At 42.1% G+C, this 18444-nt stretch overlaps 1 protein-coding gene across 1 annotated transcript in view; it reads left to right on the forward strand.

The window, feature by feature from the left end:
* The window catches only part of LOC122792941 (transient receptor potential cation channel subfamily M member 2-like), a 1068883-nt gene that overhangs the window by 418156 nt on the left and 632283 nt on the right, over window positions 1-18444 (forward strand). The window contains exon 14 of the mRNA XM_044060527.1: window positions 1-57. This exon is cut by the window's left edge and continues 89 nt beyond it. Within this exon, the coding sequence (XP_043916462.1) occupies window positions 1-57 (57 nt within the window). The remainder of the gene's footprint in view (window positions 58-18444) is intronic.

Here is an 18444-nt window from a genome sequence, read left to right on the forward strand (position 1 = left end):
GTACGTTTTGCTATTGAGGCTGACAACAAAAAATTTATTGCACAAACAGGAGTCCAGGTATTTTCCAACTTCTTCTGTAGCCTCCTTCTCCATAATGAAATGTTAGTCTACGTATAACTGGAAAGTAGGCCAGTCTAATTGCAAGCTCTTTTCTACCTACTTAGCAAATTTGAGTGATGTTGGTTGAAGACACCTGGAGATCAGTTAAATAAAGAAATGCAGACTTAGTTATTAGAATTAGTGGCATATCATTGCCAGATGTTGAATTCAGATGATATTTAAACTAATTCCAAATAATCTTTTCTACTGTTTCTACTGGTGCAAATGTTGAATTGATATACACATTTTTAAATCATATACAAAGAGATGGAGTACATAGATTTAAAATCTAATAAACATGGTAAGATGGTAAGGACCTTATTCAAAAAACATATTTTTTCACTGTCTCAGCTTGGTGAATTGTATTGACTTGAAAAGTGAACAGGATAGTGGCAAACCACAGCAAAATATATGTGTCTTCATTATCTCCCATTATGATGTACTAACTTACAACTACCAAACTACTGTGAGCTCTTCTGTTCCATTTTTCTTTTTCTTAATTCTAGAATTCACATACTGTACTACTACCACCACCACAACTTATAGTTTCATAGTTTCATAGTATAGTACTAGGCTATCTGCCCTGGGGCATTTGTAAGCCTAGCCATAGTGATGTGGCTTTTGCCACCCCATGAAATGGTACAAAAATGTACAGAATAAATCTAGAATACCGTGCCTCTGTCTAGTAGTGACACAATGAAGGTCCCCTTATATAATAGAATTAGTTTACTGTGCCCCTGTCTAGCAGTGACATAGATGTGACCCCTGGGGTAAACTTACGATCTCCCATCCACTCATCAAGATTTCTTTTGAAGAGAGTCAGTGAGGGGCTCTGCCTAATACAAACTGGGATCTTGTTCCAAAGCATGCGAAGCCTCTGGGTTATGAATCTATCCCTCCAGCATGTCCTATTCATACTTGTGCCGAGGTTTAAGTCTTTAGCTCTTGTGGTCCTGATGGATTTGGATTTTTTGAGGTGGAGCATGTCCATCAGATCCTGACTGGACATGGCCTTGTACGTCAGGCAGAGATCACCTCTTAGCAGGCGGTATGCTACTGAATAGAGCTGAAGTTTCTTTAGTCTGGCAGAATAAGACATATGTTGGAGACCCTTGATCCTTTTGGTGAGGTACTTTTGTGGTCTCTCCAGCTGTTGCAAATGCCGGGTGAGGTACATACCAAATGGGGCATTGTACTCAATCATGGGAGGAATATAGGGGTACAATGACATCCTTGGATCTGGGTATGAATCCCTTCATGATGATGTGTGCAAGGTAGAATGTTTTTCTAACCACTTTGGCAACGTGGGTGTCAAATGAGAGGTCACTGTCTACATGGGTCCCTAGGTCTCTGATTACTTTTTCCATACTCAGTGGGTTGCTGTCTATGTGATAATTTGTGGGTACTTTGTTTTTTCCAAAAGGGATGACTATACATTTTTTGGCATTTAGTTTAAGGCCGTGACTACGGCACCAGTTGTCCATTTCAGTGAGGCCTTTTTGTAGGATGTGTGTGTCTGCCGGTGTATCGACTATGGCGCCTAGTTTGCAGTCATCTGCGAACTTTGTCAGCTACAGCCCTCCCATGTTTGCTTTAACATCTGAGAAATAAATGCCGAACAAGAGGGGTCCCAGGACAGATCCCTGTGGGACACCACTTGTGACAGGCTTTGAGTCTGACATTGCTCCAGCGATTTTAACTTTATGGGTTCTGTCCTTTAGCCAGTTTGCAACCCATCTAGTGACATAAGGGTTTACTTTTAAGCTGTTTAGCTTATCTATGATGCCTGAGTGGGGTATTGTATTGAAGGCCTTAGCCAAGTCCAGGTATGCTGTATGGACTGCTTTGCCCTCATCAATGGCTCTAGTGACTGTTTCGAAAAAGTCAACCAGGTTTAAAAGGCAGGATCTGCCCTTTACAAAGCCGAACTGGGTGGGGTCAAGTGTCTGTAGGTCCCCCATGTCTCTGTTTATGAGTTCCATAATGATTCTTTTCATAGCTTTGCAGACCAGGCTAGTTAAGCTTATGGGGCGGTAGTTTCCAGGGTCTGTAGAGGCACCCGCCTTGTGGAGTGGGACCACTGTTGCTGTACGCCAGTGTTCAGGTACATATCCTGAAGTAAGGATAAGGTTAAATAGCATTTTTATGTGTGGGTTTAGCTCCTCTTGGAGTTCACGTAACACGCACCCCGGGATACCGTCAGGTCCCATTGATGCTGTGTTTTTTGCTTTGTTTAGGGCGGTTCTCACTTGGACATCTGAGATGACAGGGAGATTACATTCAGCTGGGATAAGTATTTCTTCTTTTGGGGGTGAAGGAGGGGAGACATTTGCACTGAACCTGTCAGCCAGAATGTTATCAATATCTGTGTGTTCAGTGTATTTTTTGTTGTTGTGAACCAACTCTGAGCATATCTGAGGGTTTCCGCCCAGGTTTCTAACATAGCTGAAGAAGGCTTTGTGGTTATCTTTAGTGTCCTTAGCGATTTTTCTCTCACAGTTTGCCTTGGATGTTTTTATGAGAGAACGTAGTTTTCTGCTAATGTTGGTCAGAGATGTCTTCCCTTCATGGGATTTCGCTCTGATGTGCAGTAGCTTCCTTCTTTTGTTATGCAATTTGTTTATGGCTGAGGTCCACCAGACAGGATGCTTACATTTGGTGGAGAGGGACTTGGATTTGTTTGGGATTGCATGATCCATGCATTCTTGGAGATGTCCATAGAAAGCATTTGTGAAGGATTCGGCATTATGGGATGTGGTATCCACTGGCACAGTGGGCTTAAAGGATATCATCTCAGTCTTAAGAAGAGTGAAGTCTGCTTTTGAGAAGTTTTTCACTGTGGTCTTTTGTGCTGGGGGTGGAGGTGGGATATGTATATCCAGGGTGATTAGTTTGTGGTCAGATCTCACTAGTAAGGGGTATACTTCCTATATGGAGCATTTTGTCCCCATGTTTGTGATGATCAGGTCTAGTATATTATCTCCCCTAGTGGGAGAGGTGACTAGTTGTTCCAGTGCATTTGAATTTATGAATTCCATGAACCTTTGGGCTAGGGTATTAGGGCTAGAATAATGTACCCAATCTATGTTTGGGTAGTTGAAGTCTCCCAGTATGATGGTATTTTGTGATACATTCATATCCTCCAATGTCTTCATGAAGGCTGAGTGGGGTTCTTGAGATTGGGAGGGTGGTCTGTAACATGCTACTAGTTGTATAGCAGTTTTGCCTATGGTTAGTTGCACCTGTATGGTCTCTGATGCTTCATGTGTTGCTACTAACCTGGAGGTGTGGGTGTCCTTTATGAATATGGACACTTCCCCTCCCTTTGTGGTTCGGCCCAGGTTTTGGGGCCGGAAAGCATGATACGAGGTATAGCCTGGTAGTGCTGGGGTGCTCTCAGGAGCCTTGAACCAGGTTTCAGTTACTGCATAGACGTCGATGTTCTCCATGCTGAGGAATGCATCAAGTGCCTGCATCTTGAGATTTAGACTTCTGGCGTTGAGCAGCATTACCCTTAGTTTTTTTCCATTTTTGTTTTCTAAGGAGGTGGGTTTGTCTTTTGAGCCTTGCCTAAAAAAGGCACTATGGGGGTAGCAAGAGCCTTAGCCAATATCCGGAAGCCCAGTGGTGACAGGTGTAAGCCATCCCTTGTGAAGCAGCGTGGCTTGTCCAACATATCATCCCAGGCAGACAGACATTGGATCCCCTTAGAATGACACCAGTACTTGAGCCAATTGTTAAAGCTGATCATCTTGTCTTTGTATTGTGGTATCATTCTTGGTGAGGGCAAGATGCTGCTCAGGGTCAGGGTCATACTAGCCTGGGCTACATAATCGGAGAGCTCCTCTATGTCTCTTTTCATGTAGTCCAGGGAGGTACGTCTCAGGTCATTCACACCAGCATGGACAATGACGGAGTCATATTTGTACTTGCTTTGGAGTGACCTGAGTGTGTGTGTTATGTGGCGGATCCTAGCTCCCGATAGACAGCTCAGAGTCACCTTCTCCTTGTTCAGCCTGGTCAGTGGGACATCAGTGTGTCTGACTATGGAGTCACCTATTACTAGTGTATCAGGCAAGGTGTTTGGCCTTAAGGGCTGCGATTGGTCGACACACTGATTTATTGAAGTATGTGTTGCATGTGTTTTGTTTTGAGGTGGTGGATTTTTGGATGTCTGCTTTGGGAGCCTCTGTTGTTTTGGTAAGTTTTTTATTAGAGCCTCCGAGTAGGTCTTTGTGTTTTTATGTGTTTGGTTTGCAGTTGTGGTAGGTCTATGTGGGACTGGGATTGTTGTGTGTGTGGTTGCCATCTCCTCCTGTCTGGTCATGCCAGCCCTGAGTTGAGAGAGTTCAGCCTCCAGTTTGGCTATATAGTTGCATCTCTCACATGTATTTGTGTTTGTTGGAAGGAGGAGAGGGTTGTCTGTGTGCATGAGACAATGGTAGCATTGTCTCAAGATACCCAGATTGACCAGTTGAACTGGAGACGACGCCAGTAATCTACCACTCGACATGCTAGAACAGTATAAGGGAGTGCTGTACCTTTAAGGGAAGTGGATATTCACAGGGGTGGTAAGTAGATGTAGTGCTTTACTTAGTACAGAGTGCTTACTTAGTAGACAAGTATTGAGAACAAGTGCTAGGCTTATAATACAGTGAGTAGTCTGGTTATACTAAGCGTAGAGCTTCCTTAAAGGAAAATTTGAAGAGCAGACTTGGTGGAGCCAGAAAAAGTTTAACCTTGTTTAACCGTACATCATAATCTGAAAACAGGGCTGAAATCACCGTTTTTATTTTAAATGTGTGCTCCAGTGGCACAATCAGTTAGGGCACAGTGCCTATAAAGCAGTGGAAAGCAATGCCAGGTTTGTAAATTCCAGCCTCACCTGGAACATACAATTTTGGGGGTAGGGTTAGCATAATGTTTAAGGTCTTCATCTAATAGACACAAGATACAGAGTTTGATTCTGACTTTAGGTTATTGGCTAGGGTTAAAATGACTCTTCATGGCAGTTAGCCTAGAATTCACCTATGAGGCTATAAACTTGTATCTCTTTACCATTTTTAGGGATTATAGGTTCATGGGATGATACTAGGCTATTGACCTGGAGGTCCTTATAAGCCTAGTCAAGAATTTAACCCATGATCCCACAAAGTCAGCACCTGTTTTCCCTATCCAGCAGGGACACAGGTGGGATCCCAGGGCTATATTTTCTGTTTCCCATCCAACTGTCCAGGTTCCACTTAAAGAGGGCTAGTGAGGTACTCTGCTTGACACATGGAGATGGTCTATTCCACAGATGGGGGAGTCACTGGGACACAAATCTATCCCACCAACAAATTCTTTTAATGTCACAGACCAGGTTGAGACCTTGTGTGTGGGTTGCGCGAGTGGAGCTTGACTTACAGATCTGCAGCAAGTCCATCAAAGCTGAGTCTGGGACGGTCTTGTATGTCAGACACAGGTCACCTCTGAGCAGTCTGTATGAGACTGAGTAGAGGGACAGAGCTTTTAGCCTATCTGTATAGGATAGGTGTTTGAGAACCTGGATTTTCCTGGTCAGGAACCTTTGTGGTCTCTCTAACTGCTGCATGTGCTTGGCAAGGTATATTGCCAAAGGAGACATTGTACTCGATAATGGATCTAATAAGTGAGGAGTAAAGGGATGTTATGACCTCCTCGTTCCTGGATGAAATACCCTTACTTATGAGGTAGGCCATGTAGAAAGCCTTCCGTACAACAAAGTCAACTTGGTGGTCAAAAGTCAGGTTTCTATCAACCTGGGTGCCCAAGTCCCTCACGACTGATTGCATGCTTAGTACATTGTTATTAATGTGATAATTAGTGGGGACACTATTTTCCCCAAAGGGGATAATGATGCATTCCTTGGCATTCAGTTTGAGGCCATGCTTCTGGTGCCAGTCATTAGTTTGGTTAATGCCCTCTTGGAAGATGCTCACATCAATAGGGAAATTTATGACAGTGCCCAGCTTGCAGTCATCTGCAAACTTGGTCAGCCACAGATCACTGGTTTTGGCTTGCACCTCAGAAAAGTATATCCCAAACAGTAGAGTCCCCAAGACCGAACCTTGGGGTATGCCACTTGTTACGGGTCTACTAGAGGTGGCTTCCCCTATTTTGACTGAGTGGGTTCTATCAGTAAGCCAGTTAGCTACTCATCTGGAAATATATGGGTTGAAGCTTAGCTGGGAGAGTTTATCTATTATGCCTGAGTGGGGAATAGTGTCAAAGGCTTTGGCTGGGTCAAGGTAGGTGGTGTGTACTGTCATGCCCTCATCCATGACTTTGGTGACTGTTTCAAAGAAGGCAACCAAGTTTAACAGGCATGATCTCCCTTTGACAAAACCAAACTGTGTGGGATCAAGCATTTGGAGGTTGCCAATGTCATTGTTTATAAGGTCCATGATAATGTGTTCCATGAAAATGCAGGTCAGGCTAGTTAGGCTGATGGGTATATAATTGCCTGGGTCTGTGGACACTCCACCTTTCTGCAGTGGGATGACCATGGCTGTCCTCCATTCTGCTGGAACAAAGCTGGTACACAAGCTTTGATTGAATAGGGTGCCTAGTGGTGCTGAAAACTCTTGCCTGAGTTCATGTAGGGCACAGCCAGGGATGTTGTCGGGTCCCATGGAGGCTGTATTTTTTGCCTTTGAGAGAGCATTAATAACCTGCTCCCTGGTGATGAGGGGAGGGGATAGGTGCTGGGATGTCCTGGTTAAATGATGGGGGGGGTGAAGTTTTCACTGAACTTCTCCCTGGTGATGAGGGGAGGGGATAGGTGCTGGGATGTCCTGGTTAAATGATGGGGGGGTGAAGTTTTCACTGAACTTGTGTGCCAGCAGGTTGGCTACATCTATGGCATTTCTGTATGTGGTATTCTTGACCACCAATTCATTGCAGATTTGGGAGTTATCTTTGAGATTACAGATGTATGCGAAGAAGGCCTTGAGATTGTCCTTAGTGGATGTGGCCAATTTGAACTCCAAGTTAGCCTTAGGGGATTCCAGCAGTGACCTTATTTGCTTGTTCAGACAAAGGAGAGATTGCTTCCAACTTGGTACCTGCTCCTCCTTGTCCCTGGACAGCAATTTTTTTCTTTTATTATAGAGGCTGTTTATTGCTGCTGTCCACCAGACAGGTTTACTCTTCCTTGAGGAAGATGATTTGGTCCTGTCAGGTATTGCTGATTCCATGCAGCTATATAGGTGCTCATATCGATTTTTGGTGTAGGCTTGGACATCAGTGCTTGATTCAACTGAAGGGATGGTGGCTGTGAAACTGCTTGCTTATACCTGCTATCAGGAGGTTGTAGTCAGCTTTGGAAAAGTTTTTTTGTTTGACCCTGGCAGGGGGGGGGTGGGTGCTCAGGGGAGATGGTGACTTCAAAAGTGATCGCTTTATGGTCGGATCTTATCAAGGAGGATGACACTGTAGGGGTATTACAGTGGCTACTCATGTTGGTTAGTAGCAGGTCCAGGATATTTTCGCCTCTTGTGGGGGTGTTGACCAGCTGATCCAATGCATTGGCATTGACGAGGTCAAGGAATCTCTGGGAGTTCGTGTTTGAGCTAGAAAAGGTCTTCCACTCTATGGTTAGGTAGTCACCTAGGATCAAGGTAGAGGGTTGAATCTTGATGGAGTTAGGTAAGCTCAGATAAGTGGAGTGGGCCTCCTGAGTCATGGTTGGGGGTCTGTAGTGAGCTATGATTTGAGTAGGTGTTTTGTCACTAGTTTACTGCACCTGGAGTGTCTCCTGTGTGTCTTACTGTTTGAACAGCCTGGAGGTGTGTATGACTTTGATAAATATTGAAACTCCACCGCCTTTTACTTTGTAGCCCTCAGTTTGGGGTCTGAAAGTATGGTAGGACAAGTAACCTGGTAAGGCTGGAGTGTTTTTTACAGCTTTAAACCAGGTTTGAGTGACTGCACAAATATCAGCATCTTCCAGGGCAAGGAATGCTTGCAATGAGTGGAGTTTCATGTTAAGACTCCTAACGTTTAGCAGCATGACCATTACATTTCGATCAGAAGAATTTTTCACGTTGGTAATTTTGTCCTCATGACTTTGCCTAAAAAATGCACTATGGAGGCGGAAAGAGCCTTTGCCAGAAGCCTGAAGCCCAGGGGAGACCGATGAAGGCCATCTCTGGCAAATCATCGTGGTCTGTCAATCATGTCCTCCCAGGCTGTCAGGTACTGGCAGCCCTTGGAGTGACACCAGAAACTAAGCCAATTGTTAAAGTCAATCATTTTCTGTTTGTACTGAGGCATCATTCTGGATGATGGTAGGATGCTGCTTAAGGCTAGAGACATACCTGACTGGGACACATATTCAGCAAGCTGAATCATGTCTCTCTTCATATAGTCCAGAGAGGTACATCTCAAGTCATTCACACCAACATGGACTATGATAGAGTCATAACAGTGCCTGTTCTTGACAGACTTGAGTGTGTGCATGATATGGCAGATTCCAGCACCCGACTAGCAACATTTCAAAATGTGAATGATTATGGATATTTGAAATAGTTATGAACCAGAGGACTTACTGAAGCACAAATCTTTTACTCAATTCATTTTCTGTGATGTACTTTTTATAAATGATGAATTAAACAACATTAACTGCACTAACTGCACAAAGATAAATTATTTGAATAGCATATTAAAAGGAAAAATAAAATATGATGATACACACTTTACTTCTAATATAGTTAAGACTGCTCATGAATTTATTAAGTGTTGGTAAGAAGATAAAAATGAACATCCGGTAATACTAACTGATATCATGTTGAACAAGTCTGCTGTTATTATACTAAAAATACATAAGAGAAGATCATATATTTGCAACTTTTCAGTGAAGTCTATTAAAAATAAAGGTAAAGGAAAATGTTGACAAATTATAATTTGAGGAATAAAAAAAGAGATCCATGTGACTCCTAAAAAAATCAACACTAGGAAACTCATGATACTCATAATTCTGAATCAAAAATTCACTCAAATTTTAATTGCACATTGCAGTCTAATACAATTCTAAAGCTATTAGTAGATGTTAAGTCTACAGGAATGAAACACTTTGAGCTGGTTCTACTAGTATTATACTCAGGAATTACAGTATTATATAATAATTCAGATTATAATGATAAACTGATTGGACAAGGAAGCAATCTAATATAAAATACTAAGAAGAACCCTAAAACTGCTGATTATGACATAAAGTAACTGTGGCAAACCATCCATTCATAAAAATAATGAAAAAGAGTGGTTTAGATGCTTTACAACCTTCAAAAGTTACAGAAAATCTTAATATTGAAGATAACATTTTCTGTATTGGGCTGCACTTATGCACACCTTATAATGTTACATTTTTATGCTCTGATGGGTTCCTTCCTTCAATAGACAACAGTCAGAGTACAAATTATATTCCAGACAGAGAAATACTTATTTCTGGAGATTCAGTACATAAACCTAAAAGAAAGAAATTAGCAGACCTAGATAAGAGCATGAAAACTTTATCTGCCTTACCTGGATTGAAACTTGTGGACAATCAGAGACTGTTAAACAACTTACTCAGACATATTTTAAAATACATACATGTGGGCAATAATGTCTTGTTACATACTTATATGTTCATAGGTTCATAGAAGATTGCTAGGCTAATAGCCCTAGAGCCCTTACAAGCTTACCCATATCTATCCTGAGTTGCACCAGTTTTAGGTGGTTAGGTAAATCAAGTTCACCGAGTTAAGGGTCTCTGGTAGCTAATACTGACTTCAGCTGTCCAGGAGGGACATAAGCACCAGCCCAGGTGTGAATCTGTGGTCACCATCCATTGATCTAGGTTGTGTTTGAAGAGGGTCTGGGAGGAGCTCTGTTTCATGTGAATTGATAGCTTGTTCCAGAGTGGTGGCAGTCTCTGCCAGATGTAGCTATCTTTCTAACGTGACCTGTTCAAGTAAGAGGATAGGTTATGATCTCTAGAGCAAGTGGCCCTCATGTAATTTGATTTACGAATGTGTAGCATTTCCACCAGGGCTGGATCAGAGACTGCCCTGTAAGCTACATACAGGTCACCCCTTAGAAACCTATAAGAGACAGAATATAGGTTTATAGATTCATAGGATGATACTAGGCTATTGGCCTGGAGGCCCTTGTAAGCCTAACCAAGAATTTCATCCATGTTCCCTCAAAGTCAGCACCTGTTGTGTCTGTCCAGCAGGGACACAGGTGGTATCCCAGGGGTGTATTTTCTGTTTCCCATCCAGTCATCCATATTCTTTTTAAAGAGGGCTAGAGAAGTACGTTGCTTGACATGGAGAAGGAGTCTATTCCACAGATGGGGGAGGCTTTGTGACACAAATCTATCCCACCAACAAGTTCTATTAATGTCACAGACCAGGTTAAGGCCTTGCGTGTGGGTTGTGTGAGTGAAGTTTGTCTTATGGATATGTAGCAACTACATCAAGTCTGTATGCCAGACGCAGGTCACCTCTGAGCAGTCTGTATGAGACTGAGTAGAGGGACATGGCTTTTAGCCTACCTGTATAGGATAGGTGTTTGAGACCCTGGATTTTCCTGGTCAGGAACCTATGTGGTCTCTCCATCTGCTGCATGTGCTTGCCAAGGTACATGCCGAAGGGGGCATTGTACTCGATAATGGGTCTGATGAGGGATTAGTACAGGGATGTTATGACCTCCTTGTTCCCGGATGAAATACTGTTATTTATGAGGTGGGCCATGTAGAAAGCCTTCCGTACAACGGAGGCAATGTGGTGGTCAAATGACAGGCTGCTATCAACCTAGGTGGTCAAGTCCCTCATGACTGATTGCATGCTTAGTACATTGTTATTAGTGTGATAATTAGTGGGGATGACATTTTCCCCAAAGGGGATAATGATGCATTTCTTGGCATTCAGTTTGAGGCCATGCTTCTGGCACCAGTCATTAGTTTGGATAATGCCCTCTTGGAGGATGTTCACATCACTAATGGAATTTAAGACAGCACCCAGCTTGGAGACATATGCAAACTTGGTCAGCCACAGACCACTGGTTTTGGCTTGCACCTCAGAAAAGTATATCCCAAACAGTAGAGGCCCCAAGACTGATCCTTGGGGTACACTGCTCATTACAGGTTTACTACTAGAGGTGACTTGTCCTACTTTGACTGAGTGGGTTCTATCAGTGAACCAGTTAGCTACCCATGTGGTAACATATGGGTTGATGTCTAGCTGGGAGAGTTTATCTATTATCCCTGAGTGGGGAATAGTGTCAAAGGCTTTGGCTAGGTCAAGGTAGGCATTGTGCACCATCTTCCCCTCGTCCATGGCTTTGGTGACTGTTTTGAAGAAGTCGCCCAAGTTTATAGTGACAGACCTTTCAGTCTTTCCATGTAAGACATTTTTTGTGTACCCTGTAATTTCTTGGTGAGAAAACTCTGTGGTCCCTCTAATTGTTGCAGGTGTCTGGTGAGGTATATGCAAAAGGGAGCATTGTACTCAATTACTGGTTTGATGAGGGCCTAACATTATGGAATTATAACATCCTTAGATCTATAGTCAATACCTTTACTTATGAGATGTGCCATATAGAAGAATTTCCTTACCACTGTGGATACATGGTGGTCAAAGTTCAGAATGCTATCAAAATGAGTACACAAATCAACTGCCACTGGGTTTCCATTTAGGGAGGTGATGTTTATAAATGTAATTAGCAGGATGTTAGCTTTCCCAAAGGGAATAATAATGCATTTTTTGCATTTAGCTTTAAGCCGTGGCTTTGGCACCAGTCTTTTGTCTGTGTTAACCTTGTTGTCAGTATATTAACATTGTTGGGGGAGTCAGTGATTGCTCCCAATTTGCAATCGTTTAGCAAACCTGGTCAGCTGCTGACCATGTATGTCTGGACTTCTGAAAAATAAAGTCTGGACAGTAAGAGGCCCAGCACAGAACCCTGTAGTATGCCTCTGGTGACTAGTCTTTTGCAAGAGGTGAAGTCACCCACTTTGACAATATGTGTTCTGTTGGTGAGCCAGCTGGCTGCCCATCTGGTAATGTAGGGGTTAATTCCCAACTGTGAGTGTTTCTCTGTAATACTTGCATGGGGGATTGTGTTAATGCCTTGGCTAGGTCAGGGTAGGCAGTATACACTGTCTTTCCCTTGTACAAGGCCTTGGTGACTTTCTCAAAGTCAACCATATTTAACAGGTATGATCTACCTTTAACAAATCCTAACTGAGTTGAGTACAGAGTTTGAAGATTACCTATGTTCTTTTTAATAAGGTCCATAATGATTCTTTCCATGGCCTTACAGATGAGGCTAGTCAAGCTTATGGACCTATAATTCCTAGGGTCAGTGGATGGTCCCCCTTTATTCAGAGGGATTACTGTTGCTGTCCTCCATTCTGCTGTAACATAGCCAGTTCACTGGCTGTGGTTAAACAGGGATCCAAGTGGGACTACTAGGTCATGTTTTAAGTTGTTTAAAAGGCAACATAGAATGTTGTCTTGTCCCACTGATGTCATGTTTTTGGCCTTGGAGAGTACAAAGATGACCTGCTCTCTTGAGATAATAGGCTGAGGAATGGTGGCAGGTATACTTTGGGGGAATGACTGGAGGGAATGGGGGGTGTGACGTTTGCTCCAAATCTGTCAGCTAGTAGGTTGACTATAATCTCCAGTTGAGTATAGGTGGTGCCATCCACAACCGGTTCAGCGCATAGCTGGGTATTCCCTTTTAGATTTCAGATGTAGTTAAAGAATACCTTGTTATTATCCTTAACTAGAGAGGCTGTTTTTGCTTCATAATTAGCTTTGCTGGACTTGACAAGATCTCTGATTTGTTTGTTTATGCTAGAGAGAATTTTTTTCCTAGGCTGAGTCAGTGCACTCTTGTTCTTTGACATTAGTTTCTTTCTCTTGTTGTATAGCCTGTTTATACTAAAGGTCCACCAGGGTGGGTTGTTTTTTCGGCAAGACCTGGTTTTAATCCAGTCAGATACAGCTGATTCTATACAGCTGCTTAAATGGTTATACAGGGCATTGGCATACACATCTGCGTAGGAGTCTAAGTTATCTGTTTTTGAGGGGGCTTTGAAACTTCTTATACCATCACTTAGTAGGAGGTCATTTGTTTTTGAAAAATTCTTAAGCGTTTTTGAGCTTGATAGGGTACCTGGTCTTATACTTACATCGAATGAGACTGATTTATGTTATGATCTTACCAGGGAGGACATCACATGGTTGGAGGTGCAATGGTCCCCCATGTTAGTGAGTACTATGTCCAGGACATTTGACCCTGTTGTGGGTGTGCTGACTAGCTGTTCCAGAACATTTGCACTGACAAAGTCTGGGAACCTCTGAGTCAACATGTTTGTGGTCATGTATGTTCCCCAGTTGATGGTAGGATAATTAAAATCACCCATGAGTAAGGTGTTAGACTGTATGTCAAGAGACTCCAGTAAGTCCAGGTATGCGGTATGCTTTTCCTGTTTCATGGTGGTGGACCTACAGCTGGCTATGATGTGGTATGGGGCTTTGCCTTTATTTAATTGGACATGGAGTAGCTCAACAGAGGCATACTGCTTGACCAGTCTTGAAAGTCTGGAAGATTCAGGTGCAGACCATCTTCAACAAAGCAGTGTGGCCTGTTAACCCTGTCTTCCCAGGCTAACAGATTTTGGATCACCTTGGACTGATACCAGAAGCTAATCCATTTATTAAAGTCAATCATTTTTTGTTTCTATTGTGGCACCATCCTTGGAGAAGGTAGGAATGCTGCTTAAGGCTAGGTTTAAACCTGCCTGTGATGCATAATCTGAGAGCTCAGTCATGTGTCTCTTCATATAATCCAGTTAGGTATGTCTCACGTCATTCATCCCCACATGGACTATGATGGAGTCATACCAGTACTTGTAGTTTAGTGACTTCAGTGCTTGAGTGATTTAACGAATCCTGGCACTTAACAGGCAGCTAACAGTAACCCGCTCGTTATCCAGCCTGGTGAGGGGAACATCCATGTGTCTTGCAATGGAGTCACCTATGACCATTAGGTTTTGTGGTGTTATGTCTCATGGACTTATTTGGTGTGTGTGTTATTATGTGCTGTGGTTGTTTTTTGCATTGCTGTGTGTGTATAAGTGGTTTCTGTTTGGGAAGCCTCTGATCTTTGGGCAAGTTACTAATGAGTACCTTTGCATATGTGGGTTTATTTGTTGTGTCCTTATTTAGTGTAGGAAGTGTGTGTGTGCGCGTGTGCACGCGCACGCGCGTGTGTGTGTGTGTGTGTGTGTGTGTGTGTGTGTGCGTGTGTGTGCGTGTGTGTGCGTGTGTGTGTGCGCGCATGCACGTGTGTGTGTGTGTGTGTGTGTGTGTGTGTGTGTGTGTGTGCTGACAGCCTGTTTGGCATTCAATTTGCCCTTATATGAGAGTCTTGCCTCCATTTTCATAGTGTAACTACATCTCTCACGTAAAGTATGTGTTTGTTTCGGTAGTAAGTGGTTGTCAGTATATATGAGACAATTGCTACATTGCTCACAATACCCATGTCTATCAGGCAGACTAGAGAGAAGATGGGAAATTGACATCCATGATAGCTGTCTCTTACTGTATGTTTTATTAGGGAAGGGAATGGGTCAATTTGACAAGACTGTGCTGGTAGTGCCAAGACAACAAGAGGGACCTATACTTTTGTGTAAGTTAAAGATGATCAGTAAGACAATGCTACTCAGTACACAACTGAGTTGCTCCTAGACCACCAGAAAAGCTTGGAAGGTTTTCACTAAGAGTTGTTTAGGGAAAAACTGAGCTTCTAGGCTTTTGCATCAATACTAACCACCCCTGTGCAAAATGCAGCACCATGCAAACACCAGGTTTAAAGATAAGCAAAGAGAAACAAGTTTTAAGCTAACTACCAATCAGAAAACACACATAATAAGCCTTCCACCAACAATCCCGAACTCAGAAAGCTTAGATCAGCACTTCTGCCACAAGGATGTAGAAAACCACCTTCTGTATGTAGAAGAACTGGTCTGGAGCCCAAGTGTAACAATACCACAAAAACTACTACAACAGCCCCTACAACCAATAGATACAATGTAATACAGAGCAATTAACTACTTAAAGCAGCAGCTGACAGAACAGTTTTTTTAAACTGCTAAAGTACAGTCACAGTATACAAGACAAGTGCAAACAAACCTTAGAGTCCTTTTGTGTGCTTCCAAGCTCAGATAGACAAGGTAAACACCTACTGCACTAGATGAATAATCCTTGTCCTTCTAATGTAAAAGCACAGTAAAAGAGTGTCTGGAGTGAAATGCAGCCACAAACAAACTTAAAAGATACAAAATGCTACCACAAACAAACTTAAAGATATCATAGGAAAAGATCAGTATGGGAAACATTGGAGAACTTAAAATGCAGATATTAATTTGTGAGATTTTACCATTATTAAAACTGAGTGATTATATGTTCAACAAAGGCCTTAATTTTAACATGTCTGAAACAATTGTGCTTGGTATACTCAGTTCATTTCCTAACTTATTGGAACGACAGCGTCTATGATGAATGTCTTTCTAAAAAGCATGGTTAAAACATGGTTTATGTCTTAATCACTATGAGGCAAATATCTTAATAACAGTATTAGAGAAACTTTAATTCATTTTTACGGAGCAGCACTGCTGTCACAACTAAAGAAAACATAGAGGTTATTACTTTATAAGAAAACTATTACAATAATGCTAGGGGCCTTAAAAACAAGTGGGATGTGTTTATGTCACTAGATATGGTTGTAAATATCAGACCTGTGTCAATAGCTGAGCCATGGGACGCATTCCAGGAAATAACAAGGTCACATGTTTAAGGAAAAATTCAAATAAAGATTAATCATATTAGATTCTGATTTGGAAATTCTACTAATCAAAATATTTAATGTAAGGGGCTATGGCAAAATAAATTTGGTCATTTGTTATTAAAGCCAGTCAATGAATCTTGAAACACACAATTTTATTTAAATTATGTGAACTGGTGGATCAAAAAACATACCCTGGGATTCAGTAAACTCAGTGCAGGAATAGTGCTATTCCTGCATGGAGTGAACTGTGTCCATGTCTGCACAACCCTAACAGTAGCGCACCTTGCATATTCATGAAGGCATGCTACTGATAAGGCCTGTATGGACATGAACAGTGAATGAGTGCAGGGGGCGTGTTCTAGCACTGCTCGCACAGTTAACATGCCCCCTGCACTCAGAAAGTGCTGTACGGCCCTTTCTAAAAGTAATGTGGCATAATATTAAAGAATTTATTTAATATTATGCCAGTATTTCAGTGTCCGCAGACACTGAAATGAAATAAATGTATTTCAGTGTCCCCAGACACTGAAATACATAGGGGAGCAGGAAAGCAATGCAGGGGGTGTGTGACCGGTACTGTGACACACCCCCTGCATTGTAAAAGTGCAGTATGACACCTCACAACCTGTTAAAGCAGAAAATGTGGACAAAGGCACAAATAATGGAGAGATAAAGTCCTAAAAATAGGGACACTTCATAAATATTGCTCTTACAAACTTAGAAAGTTGGTAGAAAACAGGTTATGCATTAGCATGAATTACCGAAGGGTAGAAGTCTGAAAGTCAAATGTATGCCATTGTTTTCTGACTGCAGTCCTCAATGACTTGTCAGAAAACCACAATACTCACCATGTAATATAATAATATAATATTTTTTTCCATACTAAGGAATGTTTAAGCATAGCTGGCCAGGTGTGTGTGTTATGGCCCTCCTCTTAGCATTATTTAAACATCCCATAGGACATAAATAAAAATATACAGCTGAAATTCCCAAACTGACATAGTATAGTGATTAGAGTCCTGGTTTTACATACAGGCATTCATGGTTCGAGTACCAAGACTGGCAAGTTATTTTTATATGGGAAATTAGTGTTAAAATATTTTTTATCAACTTAAATTATGTAGTGACTGTTTTTTGTCAACCAGGGTAGTGTAGCTGTTGTAAAATAGAAGTGTGAGTGCATATAACATGTGACACCACCCACGTATACACAAGTATCCCATACAGTATAGTCACACCCCTTGCTAATGTAATGAAAGCATACAGAGGGATGTCATGTAAAGCAAATCATATACACTGACTATATGAAGTCATTATTCTGATATTTTCTAAAAATGAAAAGTGAGAATGGTTAGCAATGCTCAGCTATGCTTACCAGGTTTAAGCATCGATTAGACATGAATGCTAAGCAGCAGGTAGCTCAGCTAAGTGGATTTGCACATTGTTAAGCAGTGCTCAGCAATTACCCCTTTAACCACTGTTCAACTCAGCTTGGCAGATTTGCTCACTGCTTAGCAGAGCTTAACATGTTCAAAATGGTCCAATGACAGCAAAGGGGGGGGGTAGCGCCTTATTTAAATGATGCAGGCAGGAATACAACCAGAATCTGTTATACTTCATCTGCGCAAGTACTATGGCTGGTCTAGGTGAAGTAGTGTGTTTTCGGGTGCAGCACTGGAGCATTCAGGATACCAGGGTCATGGCTGGACTCCTTGTAGAAAACCATGAGGAGAGACTGCTGCAGGGCTAGTGCCAGGGCTCACAATGCAAAGCAGAGCCCTGGGACCATCTTGCATGTGTTCTCACCAGTGCTACTGGCATCTCCCGGACTGGTGAGCAGGTACGGAACCACTATGCTGACCTACAGCGGAGGAAGGGGGAGCTCTTGGTCCAGTGGATCTAAGATGCACGGCCACAGAATGATCCAGTAGTGAGTAAGTATCACTATCAAGTAGTTTGTAGCAAATACTAACCAGAGAATATGATAGACAGGTATGCATAATGTTTGTTTTTCTCCCCTACAGCTGCAGCAGAGAGGGCTAGTAATGCAGAAGCCCATGCTGACAGACTGCTGAGGCTGCTCTAAGAGGCTGGTGAGTACAAGTCTATTTTGCAGTATATTGTTCAAATAGCTAAAGAGTACATTGCTTACTGCAAGTAGGTATACTGTTACTGTGTAAACTGAATAAATAAAAAAGTTTGACCGACTAATATTGATGTACAATAAAGATCCCTACAAAAAACTGTTGTGTTTATTCTGGAATGTTGTTGTAGACATATAGAATGTATACAGGTTCTTCACAGCAAATATGGCTGTGATAGCATACATTAACTGAGGTTGTTCTGTGAACCAACTGTTAAGAAAAACTGTCTATGGTGGAGCTGTAAAACAAGATATAACTGAAATGTGAAATATATACTGCACTAAGTTCTGAACCCTGAATAGTAATGTGTAAAGTTTCAAAGTGTGTTCCATCCAGC

Source organism: Protopterus annectens, chromosome 2.part0 (assembly GCF_019279795.1).
Source record: "Protopterus annectens isolate FY-2018-M chromosome 2.part0, PAN1.0, whole genome shotgun sequence".
Taxonomy (NCBI): domain Eukaryota; kingdom Metazoa; phylum Chordata; order Ceratodontiformes; family Protopteridae; genus Protopterus; species Protopterus annectens.